The sequence below is a fragment of the Aphis gossypii genome, chromosome 1, assembly GCF_020184175.1.
Source record: "Aphis gossypii isolate Hap1 chromosome 1, ASM2018417v2, whole genome shotgun sequence".
Taxonomy (NCBI): domain Eukaryota; kingdom Metazoa; phylum Arthropoda; class Insecta; order Hemiptera; family Aphididae; genus Aphis; species Aphis gossypii.
The window spans coordinates 62167532-62186592 of record NC_065530.1 but is presented as its reverse complement, the minus strand read 5'-3'; the positions used below and the strand labels follow the sequence as shown (position 1 = coordinate 62186592).

Below are 19061 nucleotides of genomic sequence, written 5' to 3'. Positions count from 1 at the left end.
TAAAATAATTAATAAGTGCGTCATAACATACGTAATATACTAATATACCTATATATATATATCACACGAGACATAAAACGATTTATATAAATAAAATATAATGATAATGTTTTATAAATACAAACGCGGAACAAATAAATGAGAAACTTCTAACTATGAATTATTTTATTTGCGAACAAAGTTAGGTAATGGAGGGTGCGAAAAGTCACAGCAATTCATTGATCATTATTAAAAATTAAAAATGCTTTGTTTGTAATAGCAATGCTTAATGTAAAAGGTATAACAACATTACTATTATATTCAATAAACTAGAAAATAAAACGTACATCTAAATTTAATAAATTTTAAAATTTTAAACAAACGTAAAAACAAAATATAAGATAATTACAAACGAGCCGCACATCGAGCGGGTAAGGTTAATGGTTAACCTACCTATAACCTAGCTATGCAATTTAACATATAGTATATATATATAGTCATAGTATTAGTTTGTCGGTAATTATCTTATAATTTTTTAGTATCTTTATCACCATCGTACCGTATTTTTATAATCCGACAATGTCATAGACAAAATAAATAAAAATCGAATAGGGTACCTAGATCAACGATTCCCAACCTCAAAGCCGCGGACAACGTGAGACTGGGCCGTGGACCATATTATATAATATCACTAACATTACGTTAGTAACACAGACGATAGTCTATATTTCTGATTTAAATAATAGGTATTACTAATAATTATTATATTTGTATGATACAATGTTATATTTAATCAATAATAACTACACAATTAAACACTATGGAACAATTTTATTGAATATAATATTTTTTTTTCTGATGTAATTTGCACACGTTTATTTTTAATATCTGTTATTAATTGTTATGTTTATCGTGTTTTATTATGAACAAACAGCATGGAGCGTGCAGTGCGTATTGTTTTTAGTTTTACGTTCATGTGCATTAGTCGTTTTAGTAAATCGTTTGACCGATTTTTCCGCGACAGTTTATACTGTGTCTATAGTGAGTTATTAAGTTTTTATTTTTTAAGCATTAACCATTTCATGTCAATATGGATAGTTGGTTTCGGACCGGCCCTTGTCGTACCTATAAGACGAAACACGAAGCTGTCAAGTGACGAAGGAATTTCCACGTCTGCAGAGTCTTCTATATAGTACCTAGTGAGATTGTTAATAATATGTCAATCGTTAATGTTGAATATAGCGAAGAAAATCAAAATATATTTTTGTAAATATAACTATGATTTCTTAAAATGCGAGTTTGTTTATTCTAGTACTGAGGAAGACCTCTCTGTCTCATTAGTGTATGATTTTTTTTCGATAAGCAATCTAAATAATATATAGAATTCTCAAAACTTAAAAGACATCTATCAACCAAACATCCTGAACGTGTAGGAAAATCGAGATTTTTTTCAAATCAAGATAAGAAATTTTATCATGACTAAACCAGTAATGGAAAAATCATGGAGCTTTTTCCACTTTATATTTTTTTTTTAATTAGGCAGTAAATACACTGAATGTTTAGAGTGATTTAAGGCTAAAACTATTCAGTTTTAATCTAAATATTAATTCTCTCGTAGGTTATAACTGACAACTTTTATAACTTATAACTTATAAGTAATGTCAAACATCCCATTAAGTTGTTTTACTTTTGAATAGGTTAAATAAAGTTGTTTTTAAATAAACAATTATTTAATATTATATAAAATAGGTGTGCTATTATTAGTTGGTTTCAAAGATTTTTTTTTTTACAAAATTTGTAGTCCGCACAACTAAAAAGGTTGGAAATCGTTGATTTAAAATATTTTTTTAAAATGGCCACAAGTGCTATAAAAAGCGCATTAGACTAATTATTTGTTATTAATTATAGGTACAATAAAGAAATACCGAATAAGGATATTCGTAATAATAATAATTTGAGTACACTGTGTATATATATATCAGTTTCACGTCACTCAATAATTATTGTAAACCATAGTTATATTATACTCATATAAAGTCTATGATATAAAAATAATGAAAATGTTCAAATATGAATGAAAACGATGACGCAGTGATAAGATAATAAAGTTTATGAAAACAATATGGTGGATGAAAAACGACGAGGTAATAAATATTGAATATGCATATTATTCGTCAATTGTACGCGCGGAAATTGTTCGTGCATAAATTATTCGCAAGTTCAATGTAGGTATATTATGTATTATGTTATTAATTCAAGATAGGTTTACATAGCTAACAATCATTTCAATCAGTTAGTTTTTTTCATAAATAGTTTTACACGTATACATTTTAAGATTAACGTTTGTGGGCATCAGTAAGAATATAAGGTACATATAATTTTTAAATATATAGTTGCAATTAAAAATCGTATACAACACTACGAAGATAATCAATTGTAGTATAGGTACGGTTATTACAACCAATACATAATTTTTTTTTAATTTTTGTGACAAGTGTGTGCTAGTATATTGCAGGTATCATTATTAATAGGTACTATTGCATAAGTGCATAACCCATTATTATTAGCATTAATATTTTTGCGCCCATTAAACAATCCATGTAAAGTTCAATGTTATAACAATAAGTTATCGATAAGATTTTAAAAGGTGCTCGCAATAAACCACATTTCACACTAAATCAAATAGGTAAACTAAATCAAAAATAGGTCAAATAGGTAAAGATACCTCCTTTAATATTCATACTGATGTATATAGATTACAAAATAATATATATTACATGACAATCAAAAGTCTTATTATTTTCAACAACAAATTTTCTAACAATTTATGCGTGATGCGTGAACAATATTATTGTCGTATTCGAATAATTTTACTGCAAATACCTAGTTGTCACGCGAAAACCATCAAGCAAACTATTCTCGGCGAACAATTGACGTGATACCATAATTAATATTATAATAGGCATATCCAGTTATTTAAATAATAATTAATAACTGACATATTGGTACCTACAGCGAACACTGTTCTAGCGTTTTTATAGGACGTGTGAATGTCCGGTGTCCTGTATCCATATAAACAATAATATAATATGTGTAACGATACCCCAACCATTGAAAATTACGATGACTAAAAAGCGTTCGATATCAGTTTAAAACAAAAATTAGATAAAAACAAATCCGATGAGATCTATTTAATCCATCGCGTTGCGGTGCTGACGACGATTGTATAAGCCCTCTTTATCACTGTGATTTGGAAGACGCCGCTTCGCGTCTGATGTACTCAGTCTTGGCCATTTCAGTGGCAATCCATTGCGGTACGTCCGGAATCAGACAGCTCAATGCACATCGGAACGCTAACATTATGTGCTGTAAAGTTACACACGATTATAATAGGTGTATTTATTATCGTATCGCGTAGGTACTATACTTATAGGAGGTATATACCTCCTGATTCTGTGTAATAGATTAAGGCAACTTTCATCGTTTATAATAATATTATACGTGCGACTTATACTAATTTTAATGGCGAAACAGTTTAATGGGGAAATACGTTAATATTCGAACGGATAAACATTTGAAATCATAAGTCATGAGTCATGACTCATGATGGATATTCTTGAAAATTTGAAAGATATGCCGAATAAGCGATTTGCTACCATTGGTAGAGCACTAGAGCCACTAAAAATGTTGATTTTGATAACACGTACCTATAATACATAAATAATATACATTGCATATTATATGTATAAATAGAAGTATATGATTCAGTTAATATTTTTGAGTAACTAAATATTGTACCTGTATAATTTATTACTTTCTATTGTTGTCCAACTTTGGTCTTATCATTGTTCGTTTCCAACAATTAAAAGTTATCGTAAAGATAGTGATTAACAATAAAACAAAAAAAGATCATTAATATTGTGGATCACTAAAATTTAAAAATGTTCAAAAATGGGTCATACCGTGAACATTTTGGTTCTTTGAAAAAAAAAAATTAAATTATTTTGTAAAATCATATTATAGTTATAAACATATTTTATTTTTTTTTTTATAAAAATTGATAAAAGTAATTTAAAATATGGCCAGTTAAATGGCTTATTTCGTACAATTAACGAACATGTCAGCAACGCCTCTCTGAAATTTGAGGAGGGAAACGAGTTTATCGCGTATAGATTTAGAGAAAGATGGAAATATAGTATATTTACTTACATAATAAGAGAGAATAAAAATGGGGACTTGGGGAGTCAGTATCCCATGTATCATTATATACTACCTAGCGGTTCTCAAACTTTTTTTTTGCGTATTACTTGAGTATATTATTAATTAGTCGCGTACCATATTTTTAGTTAAATAAATTTATTATAGATAATAAGGCAGAGTAAAAAACTACAATATAATTGTTTTTATTTATACGTTTTTTAAAATAAGATATGAATTAAATAATAAATTTTCAATGAGATCAGAATCGAATATTTATTCTTAATTTTCCATTCTACCACCATGCAGCTTTCCGTGTACCAGCTACCAAGTAGTCTATCGTGTACTTACCACAGTTTGAGAACCACTGCACTAGATACGTCATACATGTAGTTAGGGGTGATGTGAGACTGAGGACTTACCTAATATATTGTATGGATAAAAATAGGCTCTATGAACATTTCTAAGTTAACAACGCCTTATTGTTATACTATACATATTATATAATGTCATAAATTTTCAGCTAACCTCAAGAGCGACGATCAATAGAACAGTTTGAATGGCAGTCATATCAGGCAGCAATCGGTGAACTTGACCGCTAAGACCAATCAATGCACAGTTAACAAGCACTGCGATGAATCCCATCACTTCCATGATGTTCTGCGCAAAAAAAAACTTTTAATTTTCCGTAGGCTTATCAATTATAGCATAATAAATAATATAATATACATATATTAACATATTATGTTATTAATTAAAACATTATATACATAGGTAGATGAAAAAGCCTCGTACCTGCCACATTCCGATGTCCTTGATTCGTTGACCAAACGGCCTTTGGTACACATAGCACATTTTAAATGCGTCGCTACGTATTTCAATCAGATTATTGAGGAACGCGCACAATGCGGCCAGCGGGAACGCTGACGAGAACATTACCACATAACCAAACTGTATGAAAATCTCCAAGTGTTCGGAGAATGTACCATCGAACTGTGTAAATAAAACAAAAAGTTAACGGTTTTAACCATGGTATTAACACACTAAATGGACATTTTCTGTGTCACTATAAATTACTTCTATTTCCTGACATTTTTACCCTGTCTTAGAAAATTCAAATTTATAGAAGTTCACACCTTACTATTTTCCCACTGAATAAAAAGCTCTTATTTATCAGAATTTTGATTTTTGGGAGAGGGAAATATCAGTTTTCTTCTATAATGGGATAGAAGCATTAATATAGAATCAATCATTTTTAGGGAGAGAGAAGAGTGAAAATCAAAGGTTGAAATTCGTAGTCTTAGCATATTATTATATAAAATATATACATTTGACAACATTTTAATTTTAAAATAAGTTAGTTAGTTTATAATATCAAGTATTTTATTATATATTTTAAAATAGGTACTCGGTACTCGTCATAACTTAATTCAAAATTAAAACATCGTAAAAACCCCATGAAAAAATATAGATAAAATATCTTTAAGTTTTATAATAGTTCTGTCTCTATCAACTAACAATCAGGATTAAGTATCGTAGTTTTCATATACAGGTTATTAATATTAATGTAATTAGAATCGATCCAGTACTCAGTAGCAGAAACTATAAAAAAAGTATATATACATCCACGACATTTAAGTAGTATATACACGACCCTGGCCATAGACGTATTAGATAAATATATTAGACTCATAATATAATAATATCATGATCCCTTTAAATTAATTAGTTATTAAAATAATAATACGTCTATAAATAAAACAACTAAAATGTTGATTGGTAGTATATATTTTACAAAACCAATATGATTTTGGTTTGTTTTTTTAAACTATAATATTTCATATAATACCTACCACTTAAGACATGAATTACATAATATACAATCAGAACCAAAGTCCAAGTCACAAAAGGACACATCCAAACGATATAATGTTATTAATTTTATCATAGCCCATAGCCTGAATTGCATTCCAATAACCCATGCTTCATAACACATACTGTCAAATGTTAATATGCTATAAATATTGAATGGGGTCTTATAATATTTATATTAATATCTTCTTAATGTAGGTACATTTTATATAATCCACATTATTAATTATATTATACAAAAAAGTACAAGGTAACAAATAATTACAAAATATTCAATATTATAAAACAATATCAGTTAATAAAATATGTAATTACCCAATCTTTTTAGAAAAAAGTCAAGGGGGTATACGATACCCAATCCTACCCCAACCGGCAATTACGCCACTGAAAAAGTAGTAGAATGCCCTTCGTATAACCGTAAGTATATTTAATGCAGCCAGAGTCGTATATCTAGTACATGATATACAGCGATACATAAACCAAGAATAAGGTATGAGAGGAAACTGCTGAATTGCTCATTTCACTATCGTCTATCACCATTTTTTAAAGACGCCCCTGTGATGAGGAAGGTTGTGTTGTAGATTGAATATTAAATATAAATATAGTTTTAGAAAGTATAGGTACGACATATTATTTTTAGTTAAATACATTGCACATCGGGCCAACATGTATAGGAAAATATCTTACTTTAAACATTGAACATTCGAGTTCCGGCTGTGACACGACACGCTCACCATTCGGTTTGGCCGGGCCATCGGATGGTGTCAATGCACCGAACAAGTCAAAACTGATTTTCGCGAAACGAATTTGTTCCAGCACATAAGGGAGCGCCGATTCTTTGATGTTGCGTATTAGCTGTCTCGTGATTAAAAGCACGGCTAATTGCTGTATGTGTTAAATCGTAACATTATTCAAGCAATCAAGTAAAAATAATTCAGTAGGTACAATAAAAAATAATAAATAATAAATGGACTCTTTTTTACCGTTCTAAGTCTTTCCTGGTCTTGCAAATAGAAAGCGATGTAAAAGAGAGACAGGAACGAGTTGACGAATTGAAACTAAAAACGAATTAAACAATAATAAAATACCATGATGAATGATATATAGATTGAACATCTATATTATTGTCTGATTATTATTTTAATTACAATAATAGTTTTCAAACAGGTATACGAACCAGTGTAACTTTGATAATCAGCTGGTTTTCGTATTCAGTGTCCAGCCTATAGTTTTCTAAACGCAGCATGTATACAAAAACAGTGAACTCAAATTCAATAAAAACCAGTCGGTTTCTTTTAATAACCTTTTTTTGATAATGGTTCGTTGAACAAGTTTAATTTTAATTATAATTTGTAAATTGTATTTGTGACACGTGTGAAAGATGAATGTTGAAAATTCAATATAACAATGTTTAAACAATTTAAAATCAGCTTACCACAATCGTTAAGCCACACAGCAATTATATTGTAAATGTCATCAAGCACAGCGATGATAAGTGCTAACATAATTTTAGAAATATAACTTAAATATGTTGGATATTCATTTGTTTCAATATATAAGTCCCACCAGTCCTAAAATATGTAAACCACATACAATTATAGTTTATAGAAATGTAGTTGCCACTTAAGAATTAATCAAAGAAGAAAAACAAATGAATTTACTTGAAATTTTATTTGTAATATTGTTAAAGCAAATACTACTGCCAAACAAAGACCTATGATAGGTGCACTGACAAAATAACTGAATAGCCTTCGTTTCCAATTTGGATACCATAGTTCTGCTTTGCCAGTTATTGGACTAATTCGTGGATGCCCCTAAAAATGGGTTCAATTTAAAAAAATTAAATTAAAAAAATTATTGAAAAAATATTTTGATACAATATTATAGAATAAAAATCATTAATAAACTTCACTTTAAATTCTAAGCGAGGCTGTAACAAAAACTGATGTCTTTGATCTAGTGTAGCCCATCGATAGGCTAATTCAGCACAGTATCGTTTCCATGTTTCCAAGTATACCGTCAGCCAGATAACATTCATAAAGGCCAAGACAACAAACCATACTCCTTCCGTCCATTGATCCAATTGCCTTCCAAATCCAAACTATTTGATAAGATATATAATATAATATGAACTATTTGAGAACATCTTCCCCTATCTATAATAATATTAATATATATATTTACCCAAAATGTAGAATAGGCAATAGCTGGATATATTAATGAACCGGTATAGTGTCCAATCCATGCAAAGTACATGGCAATTTTGACGCCAAAATAATCACAAACTTTATCTAAAGGCTGCAAGCTGAAAAAAGACTTTACCCAGATAATACGCAACCATTTTAATGTCTTGTTTTCATGAACTGGAAATAAATGTTCAATTATCCCATTAGACATACATTCTGAAACTGAATAAAAACGTATTACAATGAATATAATATAATAAATTATATAATGACTAATAAAGTAATAAAATATATTTTATGAGAAACAAAATAAATAACAAATGTAGCATTACTTAATGGTTGGCTTTCAACTAGTTCAGTGATCCAATCACAATTTTGTACCCTAAGTGTATTTAAGATGTATAAAATCAATGTTTGTCTTTCTTGCATAGTGAAAAAATTTGAATGGTCCTCGATTCCTTCAAATATATTCATTTCAGAAAGTATAAATTCTCTTAGGCCACCACAGCCAATAATTTTTTTTGGTAAATGTACATCTTGAGCAGCTTTCATAAGACTGAATAATAACAATAGAATTATGTTATGGTACATATTATTAGATCATTTAAAATAAATAACTTACACATGGAAGGAAGCTGTTAAGTAAAAACAGTAAGAGTCTGTAGATGAATGATATTGGACATTCACAGATAAACTGAAACCATTAGATTCGTCTACTATCAGTGATTTTACCCATTCAATAGTTTTATAATCAGTAGTTTTATTGAATGTTAAAACCACATCACAAGCCTATAATTAATTAAATAAAATAATAAATGTTACTTATCAAAAATATTTAATTGATAAATTAATAGTAGGTATATTTCACACGACTACAGGAGGAAAAACTACTTTATTCTATGAACTACTTCTTATTTCAATATAAATTATACAGAGTGCGGTAAAATACTCACCCTAATTTTGAAGACAAATAAAAAAAAAACAATTTTAGTTATCAATTTTTATTTGTTTTCATAATATATTACATTTATTGTGTGATATTATTTCAATTAATGAAGTTTTAAATAAAATTTCTGTCAAGTGGTGCCCGATGCCCTCCTTTATTGTCAGTACATTATTCCAAACAAAATGAAAACTTTTGGGCTTAACTTTTTCAAGCATTTTTTGAGATATATGACGAATTTCTGTTTCATTTAAAGCTTCCAGATTCTTTGAACAATATTTATAAACCTAAGATTTAACTGTCCCTAAAGGAAAAAATCACATGGTGTTAAATCTGCATTTTGCAGAGTGCAAGGGTTACGGAATATTGCTTCTACGGCAGTCTCTAAAGGAAATCAAGCGCCACAAAAACATTTAATTTTATAAGTTTCCACAGCAACCATAAATTGCTGATTAATCCACGATATATTTTTTAACTGAAACCAATAGTAACATCAATTTCCTGTCTTGCTACATAAAAAGACTTAATTCCCATCATTCTTCGATTTTAAATAACTATAGGGAGCATGTTTTGTCACACTCTATATTATACCAACGTTATAAGACATGGTTAATTTTAAACATTATAATTTATCATTATATTATAAAATATTTACTACTATGAGACTTTATACTATGAGAATAGATAACTATAATGACTAAATATATATTTATAACATTGTTGGTAATTTTTACATGCATTTTTCTATAGATAGTTATGGACTAATATTAAATTTATTTACTTTGGGCGGAATAGATTGGATCCATAGGTGCCGTGGAGTCATTAAGTGACCGGCTCTTGGTATTTTCCTGCGTATTAATTTTGATGCTGAAAATCAAATTAATTTTAAAATCAAATAAACATTACTTTTTTTTTCGACAAATTTTATTTTACAATATAATAATAATTTAAAAATATATCATATACTTCATATTTTAATATAAATGTATTTAAATACCCATCACTCATAATTATGTAACTTAAAGACAATAAAAGTCCAATTTAAAATGTTGTTCGTTTTTACTCCTTAGTCACGTAGGACACAACTATATTCCACTTAACTATTTATATTTGTTTTAAGTATGAAGTAAAATAATTATTAGCTTTTTATTATTGTTATAGATATACGATATATTTTTTATAAACCTTTTAAAGATTTACTTCATATTTATAATAATCGTTATTTCCAGTGTTAAGGAAGGTAATTCCTTATCAAAATTGTAACTAAATTATTTTTCAGTTTTTGGTCAAGTTACATTTCTTTTGAGTTTAAAAAGTAACTCAATTACAATAGAAGTTACTTTTTTTCAAAAATATCACTGAAATATAACCACGTGTTCAATACAATAATACATAAACTAAGTATTAAACAATGACAATTAACAATATAAAATTATTAACAAATATTCATTTTGCTACACATTAAATATTAAACTTTTTTTTCAAATTTATTTTAAACAAAAGTGCATTTTCAAAATTACAGTCACTAATTTTAGATCGCTTTTTAGTGCATGTAACGAGTAATTAAGTAATAATTACTACAAAAAAGTAACTCAAATAATATATAAATTACTTACAATAAAATGTAATTAAATTACCATCAAATGTCTTAAAAAGTAATTTTGATGTAGTAACTTGTAACTTAAGTTAAGTTACTCCCCAACACTGGTTATATCTTAAAACTTATATTTAATTTGCACCATATACAATTTAGTTATTATTGTATACATTTGTAGATCATACTATTGGTATGGCTCTATGTTTTAAAACGTAAACACTAAAGATCAGTAGAATAAATCACCCAAAATTATTAAAGGTGACGGGTTTTAAAGCACAAAAAATGTATAGAGAAAACTAGACCTTGACATATCCCTAAATAATGTATCACTACCACCTGCAATGAATTTATTTTTGCTATAGTTTTAAAAAAAAAACTGGATAATTATTTAATATACATATAGGTACTTATGTTAGTTTTTAAATATTTATTAAAACAAAAATATTGTTAAGGATTTTATCTAACTTGTTCAAGACAATATTATCTCTTTCATATGAATAATCTATAAATGTTTACACAATCAATTATTTAGAGGATAATTAAAAAAAAAATGTATATATACCTAATTCAAAATTTGAATGAGTATAAAATAATTTGAATATAAAATTAACAGAAAAAAAGTAAGGAGGTTAGCATGTTTTGGGAACCTGCATCCTGTAGATTCACTTATTATTAAGCTTTAAATTAAAAACATTACCTGTATCCTTACATTTAATCGCATTTTAGTACCAATATTGGCATGATTAAGAGTTTTAATATTTTACCTTGAAAAATTTAACAGTTTTATGATTATCCATTCTTACAAGTATAACTTAGGAGTATGGATGTAGGATGACAAAGGCATCTTCATTACAGTTATTTTATATCCTAACAGAAAGTATACAGTTCCTTTTATAGTAATTGTACACTTAAATTAGAAGTGCATAAAAAACAAAACAAATTAATGATGAATTATACTTTGACTACATTAATAGTTTAAACTTTAAAAGTACAATTTAAACAAATTTTGGAAAGATTTATTATTTTTGGGCTACGAATTTATTGTAGAGAAATCAGTGAAATATGAAAGTAAATACTAGGGATTCGGGTTTTAAATCATAGTATGCTTCTTTTTTTTTTATACATATTATATGAGATAGAAATCTAGTTTTATATATAAATTCGTTTCACGTCATTCTGATTCCAAATAAGGCAATTTATTTTTGCTTTTTTCAGTTATTTCAGCTGTAGGATTTTTATATGTTTATTATGCTACTATATATTAATAAAAAATAATAATAATAAATTGAAATGTAAAAACGCAGAATGGGGCCTAAATGGTTGTATTGGATTATTATTGTTTTCGTTATCGGCTAGTTTATTAAATGTATTAAACTTACCAATAGATTATCGATCTATATATTATATCAAGCAGTACCTATTCGGTCAGTATGCCTATAACATCGATATGGACCATTTCAAAATTTAAGATTTAGTGTTGTAATTTGAATCTTCTTGTATGAAGTATGTATTTAGTGGATGTAAACAGTCGTTTTCTATGTAAAAATATTTCGTCAGACAACAGTCAGTTTCACTACTACAAATCTAGAGAAATACAAGGTAATTCTTTTTTTAATTTAAATTAATTTTTCAATTTTTTTTTTATTGATTTTTATAACTAGTTTGTGTTAATTATGAGTCATGTATTTTTGCTTTTTATAAAAATAAAATATATACTTCTTTTTTGATTTTTTAAAACAATCATGTGATTTTTTTAGTTGCTTATTATGCTTTAAAATCCGAGCCCTTTTAAATACTAATTTCTTCTTTTTTATTTTTTTTATTTCAAAATGCAAATAACTTAGAAGACTAATTTTGTTGTAGGAGAAAGTTCTAACGTTCTAAGTATCGGTTCACTCAATACTTGAACATGGACATAATATACCTAAAACTAGAGAGCCTAGATAATAAGAGAATGGTCAACCAGCTGAACATTTTCTATTAGTTGGCGCCTACCTATAACTTATTAAGTTTATTGGTTAGAATGCCACCGTTTAATACATTATTAGTATTTAGTATTTAGAATTTAAACCATAAAATAAGGACATAAACAGTTTTTAATAATTTTCTGTGTGCTGCAAAACTTATTAAGCATGTATTAATTATATAGAATGCATAGACACAATATTAAAGATATTTATGAAGTATAAACTATTAGGTAACAAGTTCATACTTTATATTTGTGCAATGTGCATAGTACTATTTTTGTCTGTTTAATTTGGCACGCCCCGTATTTAAAATCAATAAATAAATAAATATACCTACACAAGATAATATAGAAGGTGTCCCATAAGGATTTACCCATTGCGATATATCCTGAAATAATGAAAATATCATAACTCTGTATTTTTCATAAGACTTGCAAAGATAAGTACTAAAAGTACTTCATATTTTAATTTACTTTATGTTTTGGTAAATAGTTAACACATAATTAATTAATTATTTAATTATGTTAAAACATAATTTTTTGTTTAATTATTTTCAAAAATAATTGAAGATATCTATTTTGTAGTTTATTTTTCTGATAATATTGACGTTTCTATATTTTAATTTCATTAACTTTGTGATTTTTAATATATTTTTTTAGTTTTGAGAATATTTAAACGATCGCACGAGCCTACGGGCCATATTTATTTTTTATCCCATGTTTGATATTTCATATCACTCATAACTAAAATTTATTTTATTCTGTACTGGTACAATATTATTAAATTGTTATATTCTGTAGGTAGTTAAATAATTCACAATAATTCTCGAAACTAGAAAAAATATTAAAAATCATGAAATTAATGAAAATTAAATGTTAAAATACCAACATTTTCAGAAAAATAAATTTAAAAAAGTATAATACTTATATCTTTAATTTTTTTTTAAATAATTAAATAAAAACCGGTCAAGTGCGAGTCCGACTCGCGCATGAAGAGTTCCGTACCATGAGTGGGAAATAAAAATCCAGGCCAGGAAAATTAATTTCCTCCAGGCCAATATAAACACACCAACTTACAAAGAACAAACTAATTTAGCTTTAGATATTAAATGTAGCTTGTCCATCATGCTGTATTCTGTTTAATAGGTATAGGTACTCTGGAAAAACGTATATTTGAATCGATGGTCACGTGGCGATAAGATACGATTGTGTTGTTGTAGAGCTTCAGCGAAAGTTATACAAATAAATTGAGTGTACAAATTCAAATATTTCTTACGCGATAATTATTATTATTATTGTACCTAACTAATAGCAACCAAACTAAAATATCAAATAACTAACATTTCCATCGTACACCTCAAAATGTCTGAGCATTGAGCACCTCCCAGGGTCGGGCCTATCACTTTTTAAAGTATTTGTTGTAATAGCGGCAACAGAAATACATCATCTGTGAAAATTTCAACTGTCTAACTTTCACGATTAATGAGATGTAGCCTGGTGACAGGCGGACGGACAACGGAGCCTAAGTAATAGGGTCCCATTACAGCATTGGTTCCCAATTGGTGGTCTGCGGACCCCCAGCCCCAGGGGAGTGATATTTTTATTTTATTTTAGTGAAATTATTAAAAAAATAAATGTATTATATATATATTATTTACATTATCATCCATGTAAAGCTACACTGATTTTTTTTCATTTGTATACCTAGTTAAACAAAATTGAAAAGTAAGTAATCACAAATAAGGGGTCCCCCGTCCAATTTAAGTTTTAGCTAGGGCCTAGGAGTCCGTGGTTCAATGCTAATTGGGAACCACTGCATTACAGTACAAAAATTATATTTTTTTTCCTTTTTTACCAAAAAATTAAAATAAAATATAAAAACATTTATAAATCAAACAGAATTATGATTTCTCCATTATTTCAGGAGATATCGCAACAGGTAATTCCTCACACACCAGCAGGCAGCAGCTGCTGTATACATGCAAATGTTTGTCAACCTGATACGCCCTAAAATCGGAGAACAACGATAAGTGATAACAGCGAACATTATAGATTATTTAATAGTTATTATCAATTTTTGCACAATATCAGGCAAATAGAAATGAGTCATGCGCCTCGGTCAAACGACACTGTATTAAACATTAGTCCATTGGTTTGATTGCTGTTGTGAAGTCTGAAGTTTCAAGTTCACGAATTTCAACGCTATGACCTAGTACAACTAGTACTTTTAAAGATATTATTTCCTAATAATTACATTATTAGAACCACTAAATTGGTTAATTTTTTCGAAGAACAAATTTTGGTGAGTACTAATGTATTACAATTAATTCAATTTTTTTGTTCAGCGTGAGTCTCAGACCCTATTTTATTTTAAGATATCAGTTTTTCTTGTTATTTTTAATTTTATGTCATTTACATGAAAATATCTATTATCTTAGGTCAGAGGTAAATAGATATAGAATATTTTTTCAATAATTAATAAATAAAAGTTAATTTAAAACACATTTATTAAATAAATGATGTAATCTTTAAGAACAAATTAAACAATTAGGAATTAAGTTTACCAACATCAAGGGCAGGGGCTGTTCTAGTTCTTACATTTTGTACATTTTGGTCGGTATAATTATTTATAAGTGAGCAGTGAGGTAAAAATTATTTTATTGTTCCCATTTTTTATCCTTCTACTATTTATTTGACATATTTCACTTATAACTTCATAGGTAATATACTTTTTCCTTTTGATATCATAGTTAAAGTTAGAACTCTAGACTAACATATATTAGTTAACTTGTTAGTCCGTTATTAAAACCAATAAATTAATTAAACTACAAACTGAACCATCAATTAGTCACCACAATAGTATTTGTTTATTTAAATAGTAAATTATAAGAAAAGAATGTTATATATAATATAACTTGTAAGTTATAACAAATATCTCTTGACTGATAAATATGTTTTTTTTTTAATTATTTCTTTAACAAAACTTTTTCAACGACAACCTGTTGGTAAAAAAAGTTTCCTATCTTAACATATAGGTACTAGAAATACCACTTTGATCGAGATAATATTAAATTTAAGGTGGTATGATTCAAAAACTATGAAAGAAGTACTATTCATATAAGTGAAAAATTAAAAAAAAAGTAATGTAAATTTGATAAATTATGAAATTGTTAATTTAGTCAATTTAGATAAACTGCTCAACATTATTTTTTGTTCCATCAAGAATAAATATGTTTTATTAAAATAGTCTTATCTACACAATATAAAAGACTTACAACAGTTCTTAATAATTAATATCATTAATTTGTAGGTATAATTATAACATAATAATATATAGAAATAATCACTTAAAAAGAAAAACTGAAAGTTTATATAACTAACTCGATTATTAATTAAGTAATTATTTAATTTGTATACTTATTTATATTAATTCATATTTCAGTAAATTTTAAGTTTGAATTTTCAAAATTATGGAGGAAGACAATTCTTTTTCTAACAGATTAACCAAAAAGTCTCAACAAATGCCATTATATCCTGTTGGTATGTACAATTTAAAAATCTATTTTAACTTCAGGTTTATATTGATTGCATTTTTTTTGAATTTTAGGGATATTGGGATTTGGATTAGTAGCAGCGTATGGACTTTATAAATTTAAGTCTCGGAAGGGAAGTACATCTTTATACCTTATTCAATTAAGGTTAGCAGCTCAAGGAACAGCTGTTGGAATCATTGGAATAGGTGTACTATATAATATTATTAATGAAGCAACTTCAAAAAAAAGCTGATATTGTACACATAATATGATTTGTTAGTAAAATGTTTATCTATTAAATAGCAACATTATTATTTATTAATAATTGTTTAATTTTTTTAAGCAAATGTATTGTTATATTATAACTATGTACCTAACTAAAATATAATGTACACTCATTTTATGTTTTCTAGTTTAATGATTAAAAATAGTAGGTATTGTCTATTTTAATCTTGATTTTTATAAATCTTAAGTGCTATGATAATTTATAAATTATATGTAAACCTATAGGTGTTTATGATCAATTAGAAATTTTTTTGGCTAATATTGTATATTTGAATCAAATAAGGAATATATAGAAATATACATAACATATTAAATCTTAAAAATTTTGACTTGTGACTTGTACAGGATAACAGAAGAGATTTTATTTATTTCACTAAAATTGTTTCTAATTGAAATGAGATAGTGACTGCAATTTTAAATGGATCGGTTAAAAATTGAATCCTTGGATATTTTATTAAAAAAAAGTCTACAAGTTTCATTTAATAACAATATAAATGGTGGCACCACTATTAGGTGGGGTTTGAGATATTTGGGTTACCATATCCAAAAGATATATATATATTTTTAAAATCATAATTTTACAGTTATTGTGTCTGTATAATATTGTATGTCATTCCAATTTTTATGTTCAGATGACAAAAGTAAAAAAGGCTAGAGTAAAATATGTTATATTACTAGAGCTGCTGAATGAGAGTATTATTAAAGACTAACAATAAATTTAAAAAATATAACTATTAATACTAAAGGAGATTTTGTTGTTTATACATTATAATTATTTTATAAGTGTGTAATTAGAAGATAATATTAAGCTTTGTTACTTGTATTATAAGATAAACATATTGTGTTTCTTCTGTAAGTTTATTTTCAATATTTAGATTTTGAGGTGATGTATTACAATTAATAAGTATTTTATATTTTACTAACTTTACTTGCATTTAAGTAAAAATCTTGTTAAAATTCTTTAAAAGAACAGAAATAAATTAGCTACCTTTAAATAATATAAATCATAATTGGTATATATATAATTAAACACTAGTTAATACTAGTGTTAAAATTTAAAATAACAATATAAGACCTTAATTTATTGCTAAAAATAAATAAATTATGTTTTGCACTTTGATAGAGACAACAAATAACAGTAAAGCGAACCCATAAATAATATTTAAAGGACAAAGTAGGTAGCCACTTTGCTATACAGTAAAAGTACGAGTATACCTCATAATTGACTAGGCACTGTGATGTGTGTTAAGTATGAATTCATTAATAAATCATTGGAGTATTTGACAAACAACAATGCTTTAAGACAACACCAACTTTTTGATGACAAAAACAGTTTTTGTCCATTATTTTAAAATAAACTGAGAATTTTCAATTTTGACCTCTCAAAAGTAACAGCTAGATTCAATTTTCTACAAGAAACCTCTAATTAAGTTAACAGTAAGGCCATTTCACTATTATAAAAAGTGATTTTAAACAAAAAAAAATGTATTGTAAAATCAAAGCATTTATCACTGATCAGAATCTCAAAAGAGCATATTTTTAGAGTCAATTTAAAATTATACATATTTTGGTAATTTTAATTGCATACTTTAAGGATTTTTAGTACAATAAGTCACAAAATGTACTAATGATATTAAAATTTGTTAATAGTAATAACTCATTAGTAATCATAATATTAAAAAAATGATTCTGACCACAATAATTAATTAACATTTTTTTTTGTTTCAACTAGGTTTAAATGACTAATCTAAACTAATGTTTATAATTATATAATAAATTGCCAAATTTATGTTACCTATACCTGATGATTGACTGAATGTATCTAATATCAATGAAGATGATTCAGCTGGATTTGATTTATCTAAAGATGATTTTTCTAAAAAATATAAACAGTAAAATTATTGTTTTAAAGAACAATTATATTTAAAATTCAAATCACCTATTAACTCTGTAGCAGTTGATGGAACTGATATATTAGAACATATTAATGAATCATTAGTATCTTCTTCTGATTGTATAGTCGATAATTCAAGAGATTTCAGTTTATCATCTATTTTGTTTGATTCTATTAAAACAAGAAACTATTAGTTTAGTTTTTAAATTTCTATTATTTTAAGTAATGTCAATTCATGAGGTATTACCTTATTAGTACATATATTATTATTAAATAATTTAAGCTTTTTTATATAAAGTACAGATATGTAGCAATATTTATATTATCTAAACTGTTCTAATTAAAGCACTTACTGCATCCATGATTTGTAAATGGAATCTTTGAATTTTTCTTAGAAATATCATGCAAGTTAATAGTTGTTTTTGGCATTTTATTTACATTGCTCATTTTTATTTTTTATTTCTTATGTAATTGTATTTCAAATTTAGTCGATAGCTGAAGCTGTTTGCTATTTTTTTTCTTATAATAAATGTCGGTAAGTATAAAACTAATATCATCAACTCAATAAATAACAAAACTGATAACAATAATAATTCTCTCTGTTATCAC

General features: G+C 26.8%; 2 protein-coding genes across 4 annotated transcripts; one reads left to right on the top strand and one right to left on the bottom strand.

Annotated features, from left to right (window-relative positions):
• Positions 1-255: 255 nt before the first annotated feature.
• LOC114129174 (anoctamin-8) lies at positions 256-19027 on the bottom strand. 3 transcript variants are annotated; one of them, XR_007603514.1, is made up of 17 exons: positions 18806-19027; positions 18498-18623; positions 18354-18434; positions 9959-10044; positions 8857-9023; positions 8567-8790; positions 8233-8456; positions 7961-8149; positions 7710-7862; positions 7484-7619; positions 7226-7281; positions 7032-7106; positions 6736-6933; positions 4972-5169; positions 4705-4836; positions 3778-4598; positions 3210-3345 (listed from the first exon to the last, which is right to left on the bottom strand). XR_007603514.1 is itself a non-coding variant. In XM_050198454.1 (16 exons), exons 1-16 carry the CDS (start codon positions 18897-18899, stop codon positions 3220-3222), a joined length of 2265 nt encoding a protein of 754 aa, XP_050054411.1. In that variant the 5' UTR covers positions 18900-19026; the 3' UTR covers positions 256-3219. The 3 variants fall into 3 exon arrangements, 2 of the variants coding, with proteins under 2 accessions (XP_050054411.1, XP_027849626.2); XM_050198454.1 differs by lacking the exon at positions 3778-4598 and having other exon boundaries at positions 256-3345; positions 18806-19026; XM_027993825.2 differs by lacking the exon at positions 3778-4598 and having other exon boundaries at positions 256-3345; positions 18360-18434; positions 18806-19026.
• LOC114129175 (HIG1 domain family member 1C-like) lies at positions 14854-16717 on the top strand. The gene is made up of 3 exons (XM_027993828.2): positions 14854-15042; positions 16183-16280; positions 16348-16717. The coding sequence occupies exons 2-3, from the start codon at positions 16211-16213 to the stop codon at positions 16524-16526; spliced, it is 249 nt and encodes an 82-aa protein (XP_027849629.1). The 5' UTR covers positions 14854-15042; positions 16183-16210; the 3' UTR covers positions 16527-16717.
• Positions 19028-19061: the final 34 nt, after the last annotated feature.